General features: G+C 42.0%; 1 protein-coding gene across 1 annotated transcript in view; it reads right to left on the bottom strand.

Moving 5' to 3' along the window:
- Positions 1–57: 57 nt before the first annotated feature.
- Positions 58–21,963, bottom strand: part of unc80 (unc80, NALCN channel complex subunit) — a 209,674-nt gene continuing 187,768 nt past the window's right edge. Inside the window, exons 60-62 of the mRNA XM_050189428.3 lie at positions 19,758–19,982; positions 18,716–18,925; positions 58–14,235 (exon numbers count right to left, since the gene is read on the bottom strand). Of these exons, the coding sequence (XP_050045385.1) occupies positions 13,901–14,235; positions 18,716–18,925; positions 19,758–19,982 (770 nt within the window). The 3' untranslated portion in view covers positions 58–13,900. The remainder of the gene's footprint in view (positions 14,236–18,715; positions 18,926–19,757; positions 19,983–21,963) is intronic.

Below are 21,963 nucleotides of genomic sequence, written 5' to 3'. Positions count from 1 at the left end.
AAATCTCACTTCTGTGTGCTCCACAGTAGCAGGTTTCTAAAAGACACTCTGTGCACACACTGTTCTGCGCAAGCTTTATTGTACAAAAGCATTCAAAATAGGAATGCTGATACAATGCTTAAGACCAACTGCAATAGAAAAACAAATGCCTAGAAAACACATGACTAGCTTATTGTACACAACATTGATAAACTTAAATATACTATGTTACATTCTGGCATGCTTGTAAAATTGGCTCCTGCATAAATAATGGACAGTTTAAGACTAACATCGGCGTGTCAACAATACATGCTCGAGGCAGCAGCACAGTGCCTGCCTGGAAAAACTCGCATCGGTGTGTCTTGCTTCGAAAAAAAGGAAGTCCAATTTTCCCAACAAGCAGTTCCAGGCAGGCAACTTGCTGACTGGCCCACAAGTGTACAACATGCAGTCTGAACTAGCAGCAGTCGATTAACACGCTACCGGGTACATGAAACTCTTGCACATTGATTAACAAGTCCTAGCTTAGAGCCTCACTAGAACATCATTGGCACAGCAGCAACAACAAACAGGTACTGATTGCAACTACCACAACTAGAAAGCCTAGGCGAAACACTATGATTCTTATCTTGCCTAGCACTATGCTGCCTTTTTTGTTTCTCTATCACGATACAAGGAAGACACTGCGTAGGCACACAACATTGACACAGTACAGATAAAATGACTGACAAATAACAGCAACAAGAGCTCCCTGCACATGTGCATGTTGACACCTTGGCCTATGCCGGCAGGCAGGGTGCCATGTCACGACTGTGGAGCCCTCTCATACAAAACCATCGATCATTCCACACAGCAACAGCACTCCGAACCACTGCTTTTCTGAGACTGCTCTGCTTGCAGTTGGGATAAGGTTTTGGCAGCTGCAACAGACGCCATGGCTAAAAGGCCTATTTGCAATATTGGAAACAACATACGCACCTGTAGCAACAATGAGCCCATGTTGCAGCTCCTTTTGAAGCAATAGTTTCAGGACACACTTAAAAATGCCTGCCTGGCACATTCATAAATGCTGCTGAATTTTTCTTGTCTTTAAGGTTAAATGCATTGTGCACAGCCCTTTTGCAAATTAAAACAGCATCTGATTTGCACGAGTCTCAAATTCAGGAGCAAGCCTGCTTCTTTTTATCCTGCTCACTATTTATTACTATTCATTAATTTTGTTGACAGAATTTAACAGAGTAGCCATTACACTAGACTGATAAAATCCTCCTAAGAGGCAGTTTGTAAGACAAAGATCTGATGGTATGTGCATATGGAACCAATGAAGCTCTATATAGGCTTCAAAAGTATTGCACTTAATCTCAAGTCTAAAGTAACTTGCTTTTCCTGAATATGAGTGGCTATATTTGCTTTGGCACAAAAAGTATTTTAAAAGCAGGAAAAGGCAGAGTCACACACAGAAAAGAAAAAACGTACCTCATGGCTTTAAGCCACTTGCCTAAATAGCTTTGTATCCCCCCCCCCTCAATAACCGTTAGAATGTCACACATTTATTGAAGCATTTCTGTAAGGATATGAATCTTGTGCAGACATCTAAACTAACCCCAAATGTTGCTTGGACAGAATATATGTATCTCTATAAATCCTTTGTTGGCACAAGTGTTTGAAATGCATGAAATGTGGTGTCACCCTTCAAGAAAACATTAACCAAGATATATGCAATCAAGTAAAAACTGATAATAATGAGCTTTGACATATACTGGATGGAACTTTAGAGGTGGATGTAATAAGCATCTTGTTGGCAACAAGGCGCATCTGCAGTGAGAACATCAAACCACAAAGCAGATGACAGTAGAAGCACACAACAACGAAACAGTGTTTGAATGTGTTCCAAGTAACATCAGCTGGTAAAGCAATTCACTTGCAACACAGAAATCAAGTTTGACTAGCCTGCTTGTATGGTATATATCACAAAGAAGGTTTTCTTACCATTAAAAACCTTGTAAAGTGTACTTTGAGAAATCAAGCCCCAACACCCAGCTGTCTAATGTCTTGAATAGTCAACAAAGTACCCTGAACAGGGCTGGGCAACATTGCTGGTGCTCGCAAGTAAAACACTGCATAACAGATGTGATAATTCTTAGTTTGACGAGCAGAAAAAACACAACTCAAGTATGACTACAGTGCAGTAACATCGTTTTCCTCACTGCTCGGAGTATACGCTGTTACAGCCGTGTCACAAAGCATGTTGACTGCTAACAACACTCAACCAACAGGTAGAACATGTGGTACTTGGCTCAACTTGCACATCTGTTGGCACCACTGAAATAGCTCGTTAACACATTATCATTTGTTGGCTGCACAAGTTTTGTGCCATCAGTCAAATATGGCACGAGAATAAGTCCTCAATAGGAATGGCACGTAGCATGCCCATATTTATGCAACCTCTTAACCCAAGGTAAGGAATCTGTTAAGTTGATTGCAACAACTACGCACTACAAGGAATGACTTGTGCAAACTTTTATGGATGAAAACCAAGTCTTGCAACACGCATACTACAGCAGTTACAAATGCAACCTCCTGTAACAGTAGTGAGGTCAGAAACACGTTGGGGTGGACATATGTAACCACTGCTGCCTGACTAGGTCCAGACATTAACATTAAATGAGTGAAACAGATACTCAGCGACTAAATGGCACAGCTGTAACGCTAAAGATTGACAACCCCTCCTTGCATGCAGATTCTTTTTCAGGCCATTGAGTTTTTCTTCGGTCATGGTAAATTAACAGCATGGTCCTCTGTAACAATAGCTCACAGCATGTGAATAAACATGGAAGCAAGGCATAAGGTTAACATTAATATTGCGCAGAAATTTTGGCTATGTGCTAGAAGTTGTAAAACACCATCCAGGGAACATTAGACTGCAAGAATGTTTATAAAGAGTTTAGTAGTAGCCAAGATAGAAGTGGAACAAATGTTGGGAATCCATGGTACAAGGAGGCAAGCTACCCTTTCCATGGGAGAGGATCTCTCTTGTCTCTACCAGTGCCCGCAAACGACGTTCCTGCTTCTCTCATGTCCGAGTGGAGGGCCCAAGCAATGTTTACATCACGATCCTTGCCTCCTTTGCCTTTGACCTCCCTTTCTTTCTTGCTGGGCAGCACATTTCCCAGAGAAGGTTTTGGACACATTGCATTTCACAAGAAACCCTAGTTCAGGCTATTTGTGAGCAGCTGGCCACTGCATATGTGATGTGGTAGTGAAATGTGTGTGACGTCATCTCACTGGTAGAAATCGGGGCTCCTTTAAGAATGAAGGCACGCAGGCTTCTGAATTTTTATCTGTTTTCACAGCACACATCGGTGTAAAATTTCACAAGCATGATTGCCGCCACAATTTGCAATGCCCAAACCTGTTGTGGGACCATTTAACAGGTTAAACCACAATTCAGCAAAATCTTGCAGCCTGAAACTTGGTCAGGTAAAATGTTCAGTGTGTCAAGTTTTACATATTTAGCAGAATAATTTCATATGATTGAATTGCAGTCCTGTGGGCAAACATGTTGCAGACAAATGTCTTTTAGTACGATCTTAATAAAAATACAGATTATCTTGTGTACAGAAGGGTCAGAGCTAGTTATCTGCACCGTCCTTGATGGTTACCATCAGCAACCTTATAAACTAAGCACAAGATACCCCCAGACAAACTGCCTTGCATATTATGTGCATCAGGATGCATCATATTGGTCGGGTAATCCTGAAGTGTGCTCATTGTGCATTGTATTTTGCCTCAGTCGAAGTGCAGCTGCTGCGATCAGGATCTAGCCCATAATCTCGAGCAATGCCACAGTCGCAAAGCTACTGCAGCGGGCACATAAGTGCTAATTTGATGTGTGCCTGCTATCGTAGTGTCGCCTAGACGCTAGTGCTTTAATGTGGCTTTGCATTTGCATGCCCTGCGTCAGTTGTCCGCTTGACAAATTTACATGGTGTTTATTTCTCAGAAATCGCAGAAACGTACCATACTGTAGCTTAAACTTCAATTTATCCGCAACCGCTATCATGTCAGGAGTAATGTTTCCTAGCCTTCTAACGCTGCCTTTTCCCTTTCCTGCCCTCCTCCATGTATGGGAGCTGCGAGCGAAGAGCGGCAAGGCTATTCTTCATAATGCTCTTTCTCCTCTCTCTACTTCCGCTCTATCATTCTGTCTACCTCCCTTCTGGCCTGTTGCATGGTAAGTGTTGAAGTTACTACAATGTCTTTTTGGGGGGTCATAGATAGTCACAGTCGTCAAGAGGTTACCGTGGCGACGCTTAGGAAGCTCCAGAGGGCATTGCGGGGACGTGGTGGAAAGGTCCAAATGAGTTTCTTGGGTCACCTTTTCTCTCTCCCACGCTCCTGCCATGTATATACATGCTGTGAACTGCATCCTGACGCGGCCTGCGAAACATTCGACAGCAGCAGCAGTGGAAAATTCAAAGGAAGAGGCAAAAAAAGCTTCACTTTAAAACGTGACTTGGGCTCTTGGCTGCAACATGGGAGAACGCGAAAAAAAAAAAGTTTTAATTCCGGGATTTTACGTGCCAAAACCATGATCTGAATATGAAGCACGCCATAGCGGGGGCCTTCGGATTAATTTTGACCATCTGGGGTTCTTTAACATGCACCTAAAACTAAGTACACAAGCATTTTTGCACTTTGCCCCAGCAGGAATGCGGCTGCCATGGCTCAGATCAATCCCGCGACCTCGAACTGAGCAGTGCAACATCATAGCCACTAGTCTTATCCCAGCAGGTTGAAAATAGAGAGAGGGAACAAAGCTTGAGGCAACATGAGAGAGTCTCTGTTGCAGGGAGCGTAGCTTGCCCTCTCGTACCATCTCCTCATAACCTTTCATTTGCTTCCATTTCCACCAGTACTAAACCCTTCTGAAGATTTTTTTAGGTAGAACACTCCCTAGACAGCGCTTTACATCTTCTAGTGTAGAACCAAAATTTCTGATGGGGCCTGGTGAGGAGCAGTTGAAGCCTTTACAATGTTTAAGCCATTATGATGGCCACCAAAGTCAATAAAAGAAACAAACTTGATTGTGGCTATCACTTCTTACATATTTCTGAGCACCTCATTAGCAAGAAAAAGGATGTCAACAAGGTGTCCAGTCAACAAAAGGTGCAGCAAGGAATTCCATTCACTACTTGTGTTTGGGCCGTTTTTGCAGAAGCTGATGAAATTGTAGTGCAAAATTTGTTCTTTGAATCAAGAACGACGATGCACTGTCTCTCTGTGTAAGCATTCTAACAGAATAATAAATGTTGCTAGATTGAGGTATGACTGCCCTACTAACACCTTAGTTATGTAACTGAAAAATAAATGTGAAATTTGGACAGAAGCAATCCTGGAAAATTATTAAGTGTAATATTTGAATAGAGAAATGCTTGCCCATGTATAATTAAAAGTCTGAGATGGTCGATTTATTGTACTATTGAGCTCCTCAATATACCAAAAAAGTTGATGGCATATTCCCACTTTTGGCCAGCTTTAGTTTTGCTTAAAGCAAACAGACAGGAATGCCCCTTTGCTCTAGCGTGGCACTAGATTTCTTTCAGTGAGATCACAAAAGGGACTTAAAGATCTTATTCATATAATGAGAAGAAAGCAGTTTGGCTTCACAGAATCACCTAACACCGCTCTGCTGATATCTGCTGATAAAAAAAATATATCACTACAGCTTTAATTACAAAGGAATCCATGTAAGCATTTGGTTTGCCAATACTACACCTTTCTGGCTTGACTGTTCACCCTGTGGTTGTCACTTTCCCTTACTATGTGGTGGACAAGAGTAATGCCACAAGTGATGTCATTACATTCCCTTGCAATGTTCTGAAGAGTCTTCATCTCGTTAGAGCTGCATTAATGAATCCAGAGTGGTATCGTTAACAACAATATTGCTGGTGACATGCCAGCAATAGCATCCTCATACTAGCGTGGGTATTAACACAAACATATTCAACTAATGCACCATGTAACCCCTAATATTTCGAACGTTTTGTTACCTCGCTCCCTTCCAAATGCTAGCTTTCTGTTTTATTTTTTTTCTTGAAGTTCTGAGGTTTACATGGGCTGTTCTCATTGCTACGGTCGGTCGCCTGACATCCTCAACACATAGACTTCTTGCATTTGCTACATGCTGCAAGAAGTGCTAATGTCACTGCAATATCTCAAGCACAATGTCGTATGTAAGATGAACTTTCCTATAAAATTACACGACTACAAAATGAAACAGGTGTTCCCACAGTTCATCGTAATCTTGGTCTACTGTACTGCTGAAGTACTGTTAAAACACAGCAGTGGCCAGAATATAATATTAACTTGGAGAACTGTCTTGCAGAGAAACGCAACAGAAGACATGCATTCCGAGAAACATAAATGCACGTTGAATCGTTGCACTACTTATGTATGTATGTTTCAAATCTTAAAGGTCAAATAAAAGTATCAGAACAAGTGCTTACTTCGTGAAGCCTAATTAAAAGCATGTTGTTGAAATTTAACTATATGATATTACTTTATTTTAGAACAAGTGCACAAGAAAAATATTGCCAAGCTTTTATAAAGCTGAATGAATTGCAAATCTCTAAAACATGGCTTGTTTGTATAATCCAGGCTACAACTCTTTTATAAAGCATCGGCTATCAAATACCCGTCACTGTATTTTCCATAGCCATGTGAAATTGTAGAGCTGCATCATAACTGTATAGCTCAGTGGAGTGCACAGATTGCTGACCTTAATTTGCAAATTAGTATAAAAGGCTCCAAATCTGAGGCAAGATAGGCAGGAGGAACAAAGAAAACAACATAAACCTCATAGCATTAAACTAATATTACTCTTCATGCACCTCTGAAAGCTTAAGTTGGCACAGAACACAACTGTACGTCTTCTACCCTCCTTTGGTGCAGTGTCAAAGTGGCAACTGATAATCTGAGAGAACCTAATCAGACTATGTAATATGGTGCCAGCACTTTAAATTGGTTATAGTTATGTTATTGTATGCACTTGGCTAGCTTAAATGCAATAAGGACAGTGCACATGAAGACTTGGCCAGAAAGGTGGTGGACAGAGAAAAAGAGTGTAATAATAAATTTGATGTTTGGCATCTTTTTACTCTAGATGGCTAATGTTAGTTTTGCCACCAGCTATAAAAAGCACGCTGTTCATGAGATGCTCCAAGTAGGAGCTAGGGCAAAGGTCTCAAAACGCACATCCTATGGGAAGCATGTGCCCCATAAGGCCCTCGCTTTTTCAAGGTTATGTAAGCCTAATGCTATTCTCTAGACCCCCCATTGCAGATGTCACAGAGCAGCCAACAGGGAGTTGCATGCAATAAACAGTCCTACCATGACTGAGGCATACCAGCATAGAAATACACAGAAAGATGTCTACACAAGGAGCAGTTCTGGTAACGACGTCTTGTGATGCCATGTTTAACTGAAGAGCACAAAACGTTTATCACAGTGGCCGGCTGTATTCTGTTTGTCTGTTGTCGTAAACATGCCAGAAGGCATTGCCACTAGTGCTGCTGTTGTCAGATAATGGTATCTGGTATTCTGTTACACGTCTTTGCTAGCACATCTTACCATGCTAGAACTGTAACATTTGCAGCCCAATGCCTGGTGCGAGTTTGAGACCCCCGGTGTAGACTCTGTAGGGTATTCACCTAGCGAAGGCGCATAGCATTTGGACAGGGGGGAACATTGAGAAGAGAAAGTCAAGAATTATGTGTCGAAAAGGGTGGATCAAAGTAAATTATGGCTTCCTACAACGGCAAAGAATTGCCTATATACACATTTAACAAGTTCTCACAGGAGGATGCTTCTCAGTTGGCACTTTACGAAGGCCACTGCATGAAACATACTTCATAAGATGGCCTTCTTCATGTTAAGTAATGCAGTGTCACTGTGTCCAGAGTGAGGAAAACTGTGCGAGTCTGGCATAACCTGAACAATCGGAACACAATCACCATTCAAAGATAAAAAATAATGTACTTAGTGCAAATAATAATAATAATAATAATAATAATAATAATCGATTGTAATCAATAAATATAATATACACAATACATGACAAACTTTACATGACACCCCTGTCACACAGGCACTCTCAAACATCAAAACTAGCTGTTCTTTTGTACTTCAAGAATCCTCACTCAAATTAAAGTTCCAGTGTGAAAATGTGCTACCAGAGTAAAGGAACTTTTTTGTCAACTTCAACCACAAGTTTCACAAAAATTTGGAGGACGCTTAAGCTTCGCCTTTAAGAGTGGAATGCGATAGCATTCAAAGATCTCTGACTGCTTCCCACACTTTCCAGTAATTGCAACTTCTCTAACTGCAATGTTTAATGGGAAACGCTGGCGGCAAACGCTATGCACTGAGGCGAGCTTTCTGAGGCAGAACTTTCTGAGGCGGAGCTTTCTGAGGCGAGCACTGAGGCAGAACACGGCCTCTTGCCTGGGCCGCGATGCGGCGGAGGCGAGCGCCATCTGGAGGTGTTGCAAAGAGCCAAGCGCACTGCTTCTTAAGCTCCGAGATTTGCACACACTGGCACGCGCAAATCTCGGACGCTGTGGCCATTCTACGAATGGTAAAAACACTGGAAAAGGGGTTTGCGTTTCCGCGTTACAAAATTATGTTTTCTCATATATTTAAATTACAATCTGACGCTATCGTGTCTGTAGGCTGTGTGTAAGTTGTACTTTACGATTTTTCTGACATATTTTACTTTGAGATATTCAATTAGTTCAGTAACATCTTTACGTTACGCTGAGTGCAGGCGTGGTAGGGTATGCGTGGTTCAAAATGATTTTTGCCGAAACTGTCGACGCTGGATCACGAGATGCTGACACTGGATTTTCTGTGACACGGGGCCCTTAACGCTATCGCATTAAAATGTGTCGGTGTTTACGTCTGAAGACCTCGTTTCAATGTTTCAAATGGCTTTCTGCAGACAAGGTTCCCAAAGAAAGCAGGTATTTCTAGCTGTACTCGATTTTCGTCATGCTCAACTCATTCACACTTTATGAAATACAAATTGGGATTCTTGAGCACAATCAAGGTTTGCAGCTGGTACTCTTGAAGCCATCTTGGTGATTAAGGCTGGCATTTTTAAATGACTACTCCGATTAGAGTATTGGCTAAAATGGCTATAAAACAGACATGCAAGGGCACTACGTTATTATCATGCAGCAGCCTAAAAATAGGCATGTGCTACTCGCTCCAAGTTCTTACGTCTGTCACACCTCAGTGGCCTGTCAAGCCGATTCCTGTCAAGTGTTTTCACCATGCGTCCTATGCTGTGAAAAGCACATTTTCTTAGCACAGCTCGTTTCTCCGCATCACAGAGTGGTGCATCATGCATAGATGCCGATTACTCGACAAGCTTTGACTCCGATCACGTAGGAGGGGCACACATCAATTACGCTTAAAAGCCAAATGAGAATTGACATCAGTGAGCATCGAAACTGCCTGTGTGATGAGGCACAAGAAGTAAGAACAAATTAAGTGGAGTGCTCATGTCTTAGTCAAACAACTGTGCAGCACTGATATGCAAAAGTTAACAGCTCCATGAAACAACTTAGAAAAAAAGAAAGGCAAGGAAGAAAGAGGTTAATGCTTATGTAACTGTTTAAATGCAATGGTTGTGGGGCACAACAGTCCTGGCCACTGAAAGCCATGGGATGTCTGCCGTGTGACAAGACCAGTGTCAGCAGGCAGTGGCCACCAAGACATTGAATTTGAGGAAGTTGTCCACTCAGATGGATAATGGACTGACTGCGGTCACTCTTATTCAACTTAGCCCCGTCTAACTAGGTTATCTTAAGCCACAATGGTGGGGCTGCAAAAAATATAATGAAATGCCAGACCAAACAGTTCAAATCAACAAAAAAATAACTTCTAAGACAAGAAAAATTGTGCCCACCATACATGCGTCACAAAGATAATATTCAGCAATACGTGACAATATTATGCCCTCTCATATAAACAGCTAAAAACTCTCATAAACCTCTTACGTGTTTGTCATGCGACATCAAACCCAAGCTTTCTTCCAAATGGCAACATCCATCAGCAATGGCAATAAGCTGCTCACATTACACTCATCGACTAGCAGCAATGATTCGGATAAGGACCACTGGCTGGCTATTAGGTTACAGTGCAAGGTGAAAACACCTCATTACACAGAAATAAAATTGCCTTTAGTACAAAGTGAAAACACCTCATCACACTGAAAGAAATTGGTCTGTTTTTGTTTGTATCTCAATAGAATGTCTGTATTTAGTGGTATTTTGGCACATTGAACCAGTGGTTGGTAAACTATGGCTAGCCTCAAGGCAATCATTTACTTTATAGGGCCTCTCACCAGGTCTGGCCATATTGAGCTGACAAGTGCAGGGCATACAATGCGCGCTAACGATCATGTCCGCCAAGTATTACATTGTTATGCGCAACGGAAAGTGCTGAAATTTTAAACCAAACGCTGTTTGCCCTTCTCCTTGCGGGCACCGCGCTCCCAGCCAGAGAGGTGACTTATATACACAAGTACGCCTACGTACATGTCCGTGCTGTGACATCGCTCACAGCGACACGCGACTTCAAGAATTATTACAGGCAGCATCTGTTATTTGTGTAATCTGTTGCTTCAGTAGACGGATTAACGTTTCAAGAAATAATAAAACACACAAACCCAATGTCTGTGTGTTTGTTTTACCTCGTACCATAACAGGAGAGATGTACTTCTATTTCGTCTGCTTGTTCCCATATTGTTCAGTCATGCGCACAGGCAGTGAAACTGTGATTTTCTACCGAGCTCCAGTGTGCAGTCATGCTCTGTGATCCGCTTGCATGGAGGAAGGAAGAAGTTAGGAGAGAGCATTACATCACGCAGCCAGCTTGGCAAGCGAATGCTCCGTGAAGCCAGTCCCTTTGCTCAGAGGTGGCCCAACACGCGACGAGATCGTGGAGCAAGAATCGAAATTTCCTGAGACGTTTGGTTCCCAATAGCTATGCCAGTAGTCTTTATTCGGTGTGCGCTTGTACGACTGCCCTGCTGTGGATCCGCCTGCAGAGCGGAAACACTAAAGCCAACTGCGCATTTCCGAGCAATCACATGTTGGACCAACAGGCTCAACTTCAATCATATTGCATGATGCTCCCTCCCAACTTTTCCCTTTCTCCATGTCCTCTTGTGCTTGCCTGAGTGTTCACGTAGCACTGACTAATACCTCTAGTCAGGTGTTCTTGTGCACAGCACGAAAATCGTCTGTTACGCAAAATGAGACAAACACCGTGCAGCAAAAAAGGGGGGAAAGAAAAAGAAGAAGACAGGGGGCTGTGATATATGCATCACGCGATCCTCGAGCTCTGGTATGGGAGAATGCAGGGAAGGAATTTCGCTTGTGGAGGCTAGGTGGGGCAAGTGGAGAGAGTTTTGTTGACGGTGACGTTCACTTCCTGAAATCATGGGTTCACGGCACCGAAATATTTTTATCCCGGCTATTAATGAACCAATTTGAAATCCTTGTGGTAGAACGCTCCCTACAGGGCATTTAACAACATCAAACGTATAACTGAAATTTTATATGTGGCCTGGTGAGGGGCCCTTTATGACAATTTATGTTTTTATGAATTGGCATGCATCATAACCTAAATCGATCTTGTTCCTTTGTTTCCAATAAAAACAGTAAAACATGGAACTTGAAAACTTGAAGCAGCACTACCCCTGCAACATGTTTGCACCATTTGAAAAAGTAAATTTCATTTAGTAAGGAGAACTTCTAAGGTTTGATAAATTTCATACCATGAAGCAAGATGGCCAACTGAACAAGTCAGTTAACGTCGACTTTAAGGATGCAAAACTGTACGAACAAAAACAAGGACAAAGGGGATGGCTGTACACAGTACACATCGAGAAACATAACACCTGTCTTGGGGAACATGAGCCTTTCCTGAAGGAAACTAGAGTATAGTCTATACTGAAAGTCATGTGGTTGCATTCCTCTGTTCAGGGAGAATGCAGTTGACCTAGAAAATAGCCAAGGTGTACAACATAAGAATTAGTGACAAGCATGTTAGTCAACCGCCAGAACTTCTCCATGTTAAAAAATTTTGTTATTTGCATGAGTAGTGATGACCATTGTTAAAACCATGCCCACTAGCCTGTGCATGTATGAGCCTGGTCTGGCTTTCATTTTTATCCCCTTGGCTTTCCCTTTATATATGCTTGTTATATTCTATGAAATATTTAGTTGGAAGTCAGTGCTAGCGTGTCCTTCGTGCCTGGCTTGTTTGCACTGTTCGGAATATTTTAGAGATGGCATTGTATCATATCTTTTAAAGATGGGGTATCCTTTGTAGGTTCATGCTACAGATGGACAGATAACAACTGTCACTTTTATGAACTTTCCTCCACCATGCACGCTTCTGCAGAACTGATTTGCCATATGAAGATGGCACAATAGAGGTGAGGATCGCAAATCGGGTAAGTTAGCACATATTAAATTATGGTATTTGACTCACCCTGTTTACTATTCAAATCCTCCAGATTTATTATATGCGACTTATGCTTTGTCTTTGTACGTGTGATACTGCTAATTCATGGCATCATATACTTAAGCTGCTGTGTCGTGTCAGCCTAATTTTTCTGGTGTTCGTGGTGCTCTCTTCTGAAGGGAACCCCACAGGTCGAAAGCACAAATAGAATGGTGCTTTCATTGATCACTTTTGTTTTTTCCCTTGTCGACATTGGACAAAGGAAATCATGAAGCTTCCAGCAAGTGAAGCAAGAACTTCACCTGTAGTGTTTTACAAAACTTTCAACACTCCACAGTGCCAGCAAGTGCTTCAAACTAAATTCTAGGCATCATATGGGTACACAGTATCACTGCAAGGCCTTTCACATTAGAAGAGAGCTTTCTGGCCTCAAAGCCTTTCAAAAAGTATCTGTTTCCTGCACTGTCCTCATACACAAACCCTTTGCAGAACACAGAAGCAACTTCAAAGTTACTGAGTGGCTGATCAGGTGAGGTGAAGCTTTCATAAGCACTGGTACTTTTTAATTCTTTCCACTGCATTCTTCAACTCTTGTCTGCATACCCTTTAGCACAGTAAGATTTCAAGTCTTAACCTATCGTACGGTGACAGAAACTGCACTGTGCATCCCAGAATAATGCGAACAACCTACGCTACCATGACAAATGCTAATCTGATAATGCAATGGGGACCATTTCCCTGAGTTCCTGTCAAAACAAGGCTATAGCAAGCAAGATTGTAGCAATGTTTTCAGCTTGGCAAAGGAGCACTTCACGCACTGTGTTGCCACAATGCACATACTATGGTACTTCTGTCATTTCCAAAGCTTCACTCGCTTCTCAAGCAAATAAAGCAATGAACTCAAATACTGTGAAACCGCAGTTAGCGTATGGCCAGAGTACTCCCACTGAAAGCATCTAAAAACACACAAAAGGAATGCACCGCCAGCATAAATTTTCATCAATAGAAGCCACAATATACGAGCTACACATTACAGTGTTAGGCCCATTCCATTTGCTTTACATCTCCTATTGCTATTCCAACATGGACAATCAAAAACAATCTGTTTCCTACACAAGCTAGCGTGACAGCAGCACGAACAGCCTGTATTAGGTTTATAATGTGCTTCCTTAAAAAGACTTTACATACTTCTTCCTCTAGGTTCCAAGCCTCAGCCATTCAGCTTTTCTTTGTGTATTTGACACACAGTCAGTGGAGGAAGCAATACGGCAACAGATGCACTGCATTATTAGTAGTAGCTCGAAAGCTTTCAGATGAACTTAAGCTCACCGTACTCTCAAATCATGGTGAGCCACAGAATTCTTTCCAATAATAAACACTCTCAATCCTTAACTGACCGATCCTCTGTCCTGTGCTCACTGGTAAAGGATGCAAGAGCACCCACTGCGCTGGCGGGCAGACCATGAATGGAGGACGCCCGAGTGGGTCGAGGCCTGCCTTCGGGCTCCTCCTCAGCCACCGTTGCGGGTGGCGCATCATCAGCCGTGGCAATTCCTACCTCAGCCGCTGCCCAGCCAGCTCCCCGCCGTGATTTTCCAAACCTGAATGTCTTGCGGCTCTGAGCCTTCTGACGTTGAAGCCGGTGCCTTGGCCGCTGTGGCTCTCCAGTCTCGGGGGACTGAGGTCTAGAGGCAGTTGGGGTCGGTGGACCCTCTCCTAGAAAAAGGAATCGTGACCATACAAGAAGACACATCAGAGTTGGCAGGTCATAAATTCAAAAAGTATGTAGCCACGAAAGGCTCCAAAATTTGGCAGATGCAGACAACACTAGGTACAGATGAGAAGATCACTCAGCAAATCTACTATGACTAAATGACAATTATAGCAAGAGCTATAATATTTAGTGAGGTAGTTCATCCCAAAGCAACGAACACATGATGAAAAAAATGCAATCAAACCTTGTTATAATGAAATTGCCCATCGGACCACCAACGTCCTACAGATGTCGAACAGGTGTCCGGAACGGGACATTCAAACACCTCTAGGACATAGTACGCAAAAACCTGTGGATAAATTTTGGATGTCCATGGGATCGTCCCATGCACGAAAATTAATGTTTGTGTAAATGCCCCACAAACGTCGCAAAGGGATATTCGGACATCCAAGAGATGTTCAAATATGGATTATTTTTAATGCATAATCCTGAGTACGTCCTATGGACATTTTTGTCAGGATGTACGACGCATCTGGGACATTTTGTGTTACCAATCGTCTAAAGTATGTTTGTGGGACATTTGGCTATGAATTTAGGATGTCCACAGGGCGTCCATTTTGATTATAAATAACCATAATTGGGATGTTCCTCAGAATGTACCCTAGCATTGCAGCAAGCCTGCTGCATTTTACATACAATTAACAAAGTAAGCTTGGCCTGGTTTTGTATTGGCTTGTGGGGCAATAATGAAAAGGAACTGCATAGCTCTTGAAGATCTATCCCAGCAGTCCAATAAGGTGATCAAAACGTATAGCATAAACTACAATGAGTCGGGAGATGCAAGCTATACCTTTTGTGCCAACAGGAACGAAGCTACAAAACTATATTCTGCAGGCTGCTGAATCATTTGACAATCTCATTAAGAATACAGCATTTATTTCAATCAAACAGTTGCAGGAAGGTCACAAGTTCAACCCTAAAATGCATTAAGCAGTTTTCAGTAAAGCACATCAATGCAAACAAATAAGACTCAATAATTTTGCCATACCTCAGCCATTAGAGGTTATGATTCACCATGGCCAGTAAAAATGTGTAGGAATTAAACTGTTTACAAATACACTTTGGGTAGCAAGAAAATTTAAGAACCCAAAATGGGGCCACTACAGAAGTTATCATGAGGCTTGCTGAGGGCTCACTTCTGTGGTCGCAGGCACTTCAGCGCTAGATTTGCTGGAAAATTCAGATATGTCAGCCACTATAAGGAAGTTACAAGAGCCTTTCTGCAGGCTTTCTTTAGCAGTTACACACACTAACAGAAGTTATGCTCAAGTTGTCACAACTACATTGGGTGTTAACAAAGTCGCTTTATACTAGTGCAGCGGTTGTAGACACAAACAGCTGTTGTATGGTCACCGATTTATAGCATAAATGCGCTCTGCATCCATGACACATTCTAGTGAAGGTCAACAGAGCAAACATTTTCGAGTAGTGATGAGACCATTTCAGTTGAGCTAATATATTGCAGGTACACCTCCGCCAGTAAGAGAATTTTAAAATCCCTTTGTAAGGGTGGGGCACAAAGGAAGTTAGTAGGAGGCCTACTGCAGGCTGGCTCACTTCAGCGGTTGCAGGTACAAAAACACAAAATTTCCTGAAAAGTTCGCAGGTGTCTCAGCCATCAAGGAAGCTGCTTAATTCAGGCTTTCTGGAGGCTTGCTTCAGCGGTCACAGACAGTAAAAATACTAAAGATTTTAGAGATACATTGGTCATCCATAAAATTACTAAAGGCTCACTTTAGTAGTTACAGACACAAATACGACTGGAGAGTTCACAGGTACAAAAGCAGTTACCAATTTACTTGCTTCAGCACAAAACCAAGCAGAGTTCACAGGGACTAGAAGTTACAAAATCCTTGCTGTGCTTGAGTGGTCACATACACAAATCCACCTCAAGAGTCCACAGCCTCAAAGGGCCCTAAGCAAATCAACAGAGGCTGAATGCGGCCTTTCTTCCATGGTCGCAGCCAAATACTGCTGAATACGTCACAGGTAAATTGCAACTTAGCTTGCAGCATGTTTTCAGTGGTCACAGAGACAAAAATCTTTTGTATGAGTTCATCCATACCAAAAGTTAACAGGATTTGTGTCGGCTTGTTTCAGCGGTCACGCAAACACAAATGCATGCATCCAACACGAATATACATACCTTTGTTATTTCCTAAATTTGTTATAGGCATATATTAGTTGCGTGCTGATAATGGCAAGAAACATTTTATAGTGATTTTGCCATGTCCACTAGTTTGTCATATCTGTATTCGTTAGCAAGGTTTGACTGTAATTTTGGTCACTAGCGATTCCATATAAAGGGCCTCTAAATTTAAGTAGACCACAATTCTTGCCTCCTCAAAAGATCAGAATATGGCTGCCATAGCCAAAGTTGTGACCTTGAGTTCAGCATCATAAAGTTACAGCCACTGAGCCATCATGGCCGGCACTAAATCAGCACTGCAGCTACCAACACTCCTGCTTGTCAGAGCTAGTTGTGAGAGAAGCCTTTAAGTTATAACTCAGCAGTGGACACTATTGCATTTTAACACAGCACTAGACATGAATATATGTAGCATTTAAGAGGTCATGCTTCAGTAAAGTAGCACTTAAGCACTTCTGCAAAAGCACAAACCGTGACTTCATGTGCAAAATTCAATATTAGTGGTAATTTTTCTGCAGTACTATAATAGCTGATATAGGTGTTAAATGTAGCCACCAGAATAACCAAGGAATAGATGAGAAATTTTTGTAGCTGTGAAGGCCTGAAAGTGCTGGGTACAGAATATCTAAAGCTTTCAGCTCTAAAATGCAAGTTATGGCATGCAATTAATTTATAGAGAGACCAACGTCAAGGATTGAGCACATCTGCTGGACAAGACCACGGTACTTATACATGATGGCAACTGGCACACTTCTATATTATCACTGTCTCTCATATGAGCTTGCACTCAGCTTTTACACTTTCTTGAATCCATTCAGAGTGCTAGAAGTGCCTAGAATTAAATTTTCTTTGAATTAACAAAGACTGAATGTAATAAGATAAAGCTATGACTTAATATACAGTTAGGCACACAAAATATGCTTTTATGCTTCCTTCTGTATGATCCCAGAAAGATTTTTAAAAAATTACATAAACCAGGCAATGTTTTTCTAAACATTGATTGATTGATTGATTGATTGATTGATTGATTGATTGACTGATTGATTGATTGATTGATTGATTGATTGATTGATTATCCCAAAGCAACACTCTGGCTAGGAGAGATGCTATAGTGGTGGGTTCCGGATTAATTTTGACCATCTGGGGTTCTTTAAGGTACACCTAAATGGTGGCTCGTGTAAAGAAACTTCTCAGTGCAGTTCCCCCTTTTTTTATTATTAATTCTGTTTTATGTACTTGCTCGTATACCATGCTGCTAAGATCTTGTATAAGATCGCAGTACTGATGAATAAATAAATAAATAAATTTAAGAAAGTGCACAAGCGTTTTTGCATTTCGCCTTCATTGAAATGCAGCAGCTGCTGCTGGAAAATGAGCCCATGACCTCTTGCTCAACAGCAGACTTTTCTTAACAGCTTTAGCCATCCAATTTAACCATCCCAATTTAACCACTTTTGTCAGCACAAGATTTAACAATAAAATTTTCTAGGCAAATAATATATAAATAATGGAGCTGCTTTTGGTCAGGCAAGCCAATTACATCAGGACTCTATTTCCCAAGAAACTAGGTACAGGACCAAACAAAGGTGCCACTTGAGTAAAGTAGCTTAAGATGCTCTGAAGTCTAGCCAAAATATTGAGATTTGTAAAAAATAATTAGAACTGCAAATTTTCTCAATTTAAATTATTGCAGGTTAGTATTACATACACACTAAGCATGTACATGCTTTACTAGGTTGTCTCATTAGCACATTCTGTTAAACAAGTTCAAGATACATTCACTTTGAAAAGTATTATCCTCACTGACAAGTAAAAATTAAGCTGTCAAATCAAATCCAAACCAGAACTTTAGCAGGAATTGAACCTGAAGCCATACCGATGGCACTGGCCCCATGTGCCTAAGCTTGAGTAAAGTTCGAACCAAAAGATGAAAAAAGTAACATGTGGTTTGGGACAGAATATTTGAAGCACATCTGGCAACAGTGAAGTAAAAAAAAAAGCTGTTTTCTCATTTATGTTGTGACTGCGGCAGTACCACTTTTCCGGCTGCAGCAACAATTATAGGCAAACATGAGAATGCTACCACAAGCTAAACAAAATGGTCTATCTTTTCAGAACAGAATTGGAATGTAATCCGAGCATGACAAGTTTAATTTTACATGACAACCAATAAAAACACTGATGGACACAGACAATGTTTCAGACTTACAACTCTAATGCCAGAAAACAATATTGAAAGGACACACAAAGCAGCCCCACTGGCTCATCCTTACCAGTCGAGTCTACGCCTTCTGGGAGACTGTCCTGTAAAGTTTCGTCGTCAGTAGCTGCGCCACTCTCAGCAACCCCTACAGAGGTTAGGCTGCTGCTACCAGTGCTCTTCTTGCTGCCTTTCTTTTTGATTAGGAGTGTGGACTTTCTGAACAAGCGAGGCTCAGATGATGCAGAATGCTCCATGTCCAGGGCTTCCATTGGTCGATATACTGCAATAGCAATTGGAAATTGTACCATATAGGATGATGTATGTCTATTGCCGGCAAGAGTTTTGTGTTCATTGCATTTCACCCTTGCTTCACTCTGTGCTGTATTTAACAGAGGGAAACTAGTTTTGTAAAAGAAAACGTATTACCTATGTACTTACCAACCTGTTATGCTAGCAGCTAATTAACTAACAGTGACATTATGATACAGTCACCAAGCATCTACATATATTTACAGTAAACATCTGCAAACACGTCTATGTAAACACATATCCCGGATGTTCCCATATGCCCTGCGCTTTTTCCGTATGCATCGAGTTTGAGTGCTCTTGAAGACAAGGTCCTCTCTGCTTACTTTACACGGATATTGCGCACCTGGGATCTGGCTATACCTTAACTACTTCCAGAAAAAGAAAGATAGGGTCAACCAATTGTCAATGCTAAAGAAGGTCAGCATAATGCGCATGAAATATGATGCGAATAATACACAAAATGAGTAAATAATGAATATGAAGAAGAGAGTCAGAGTAGGGAGATACAATCAACATTTAATCATCGAATAAATTCAGTCACCATGTATGTCAACTTTGTCTTCTTTAGCATTGGCACTTGGTTGACTCTCATTTTTTCCTGAGTAAGCAAACATGTGAACATTCTAGGTTATTTCCATGTAGCTGCTGCACATCAGTGAATTTAGCACTGTTATTCAAGAGTGACTGCATTGTCAGTATCGCAAAGAAGAACATTCAACCGTAATTTCGGTGTCTAAGTCCTTTTAAACCAGAAAACATGGCACCTGCGCGCAAGGCCACAACATGATGGACAAGATCAGCACCTTGGGTAGGTCCCTCCTCCTCTGGATAGCTGGTTCTCCTTAGGAAGCGTTGCATTACTCTCCGGCTGTTGCCCTCGCGCGATTGAAGTCGTATGCTGAGACCCCGGTGTGAGTCACGCTGTTGCTGGCTCTCCCGATGAGGTTCTCGCTGCGACTCGGAGCGCATGATAGGCAGAGGTCTTGGAGCTGTGCTTCCTGCTGACACCGCCCCAACAGCACCTTCTTCTGCATAAAACAGCAGAAAATAATATCAATCGGAACACTTCATTTAACATTCACTCAAGAGAAAAAATGTGCCACGACAAATACAAAAGTTACAGTGCAGCAGATTGATGAAGTTCTTGCCCCTTCTATTTGGCAATTACCAGACAGAGCTGCAGCTACATGGGCACATTTCAGTCATCTATTGTGTGAAATTTTCTTCCATCCTAAATTGGGAGCAGAAACAAAAAGCAAACTGCATTAAATATAATACAAGTATGCATACACATTTACATATAGTTATTGACATTTTGCTGCGAGCTTATTTATATTACGAGTACTACCAAAAATGTGTGCGAATATATAAGGAGACAGATGTACGCATACAATGTGGGGCTGTTCACATGATGAATGTGCAAAGGAGCCTAAATGCATTGTAGGGGTTGAAGGACGGACTTCGGGATGAAAAACAAACTTGGAGGGATTTATTTTACATTATGTACAGTGAGACGTGAGAGTCAAGTAACAGTCGTACAGTCATTACGGGCCGGCAGCAACTCGGACGCTGCGGCCCGCGGCAAGAAGTTCGAGAGAGGTGAATCAGGGAATGCTCTGGTCTTTCTGGAATGCTTCTTTTAAACCCTTCGAGGACTGGAAGTCGCGTCATGTTCGGCCAATGGGAGAGCCCGCTCCGATGACGCCACCTTCGGCCAATGGTATGCACCCGTGCGGTGATGTCACACCCGGCGGCTCCCCGCGGTCTTGTCTTGCTGTGGTGCAACGCGCTTCTTCAAAGGCGGAGAAGGGGGACGATTGGGCCCCATTGTCCGAGGGCTCACCTGCTCCCGGTGGTACGGCCCCGCTGTGGTGGCAAACGCCTTCTTCAAAGGCGAAGAAGGGGGACGCTTGGGCCTTCCCGGTACATCGCAGCCGTCTTGTTTCGGGACCCACTTTCCTTGCAACAATGCCGGGCTACCCCTTCGTTTTCTGGAAAACTCAAGCATTGAATAGCTACCGGCGGCGTACGAACTTGTTGACACGTGAACTTGTTGGCTCGAGCGATCCTCTGGAATGTGTCATCCGTGTTTCTGCATCCCTTACTTAGAAGTGGCGCGATTCGAAGTGGTCCGGGGGAACTCGAAGTAGGCGCAGGAAACAGCTCCATATCTAACAGCATATAGCATGTGAATCCTATACCTTGTTACATTAGTGTACTTCCTAGCAGCAATAATATGCATCAATTATGTTTTTTTAAATAGACACACATAACAAAAAGGAACGTTGAAGATTACCAATAAACACTGCCAACAAATTAGCACTGTAATGTCAAAAAAAAATTATATCCTGTAATTGCCTTAAGCAATTTGAAAAGAAGAGCTGACACAGCATGAGGCACCAGGATACAAGTATTCACCTAAATCTAGAGTTCTGCCACACCAATTGTGGGAAAATATGTCTGAAACAAAATGAAAGCAAAAACTCCTTACATTATCAGATAACCGAGAACAAGGCATCAACATACCTTGCATTCTCACAAGCTAATGTTTTCTGGAAACTATCACAGCTGTTATAGGGACTTTTCAGTGGCAAAAAAAGTCACCCCATCAACTCAAATTCTTGCCATAGTAGCTCTTAGTAATTATATCATCATCAAACTTTGAAAGAAACAAGGCAGCCTATACCTATATTTACCTATATTGAACCAACATTTGTTGTTTTGTAACTGCAGACAAATGGGAAGGTAGGCTATCCCTGTCTTTAGAATGTGACGTTCCAACCAGTTTCCTCACCAAAACACCAATGAAATGTGCACAGCTATAGTAGTAACGACTGATGAGACATCCACTTAATTCCACACTACGGTGCACAAAACTGTGACAAATGAGCATTGAGGTGAATGAAGTTAAAGAAAGCAGTCGGCAGAAAGAAGGCGAAACAAGACGTGAAAGAGAATACAGCAAAAGCCATGGCTGTTCTCCAAAGTGGGCAGGAAACGGGGTAGTTG

Source organism: Dermacentor andersoni, chromosome 2, assembly GCF_023375885.2.
Source record: "Dermacentor andersoni chromosome 2, qqDerAnde1_hic_scaffold, whole genome shotgun sequence".
Taxonomy (NCBI): Eukaryota; Metazoa; Arthropoda; class Arachnida; order Ixodida; family Ixodidae; genus Dermacentor; species Dermacentor andersoni.
The sequence above is the reverse complement of the archived record's forward strand: the minus strand, read 5'-3'. Positions and strand labels throughout refer to the sequence as shown.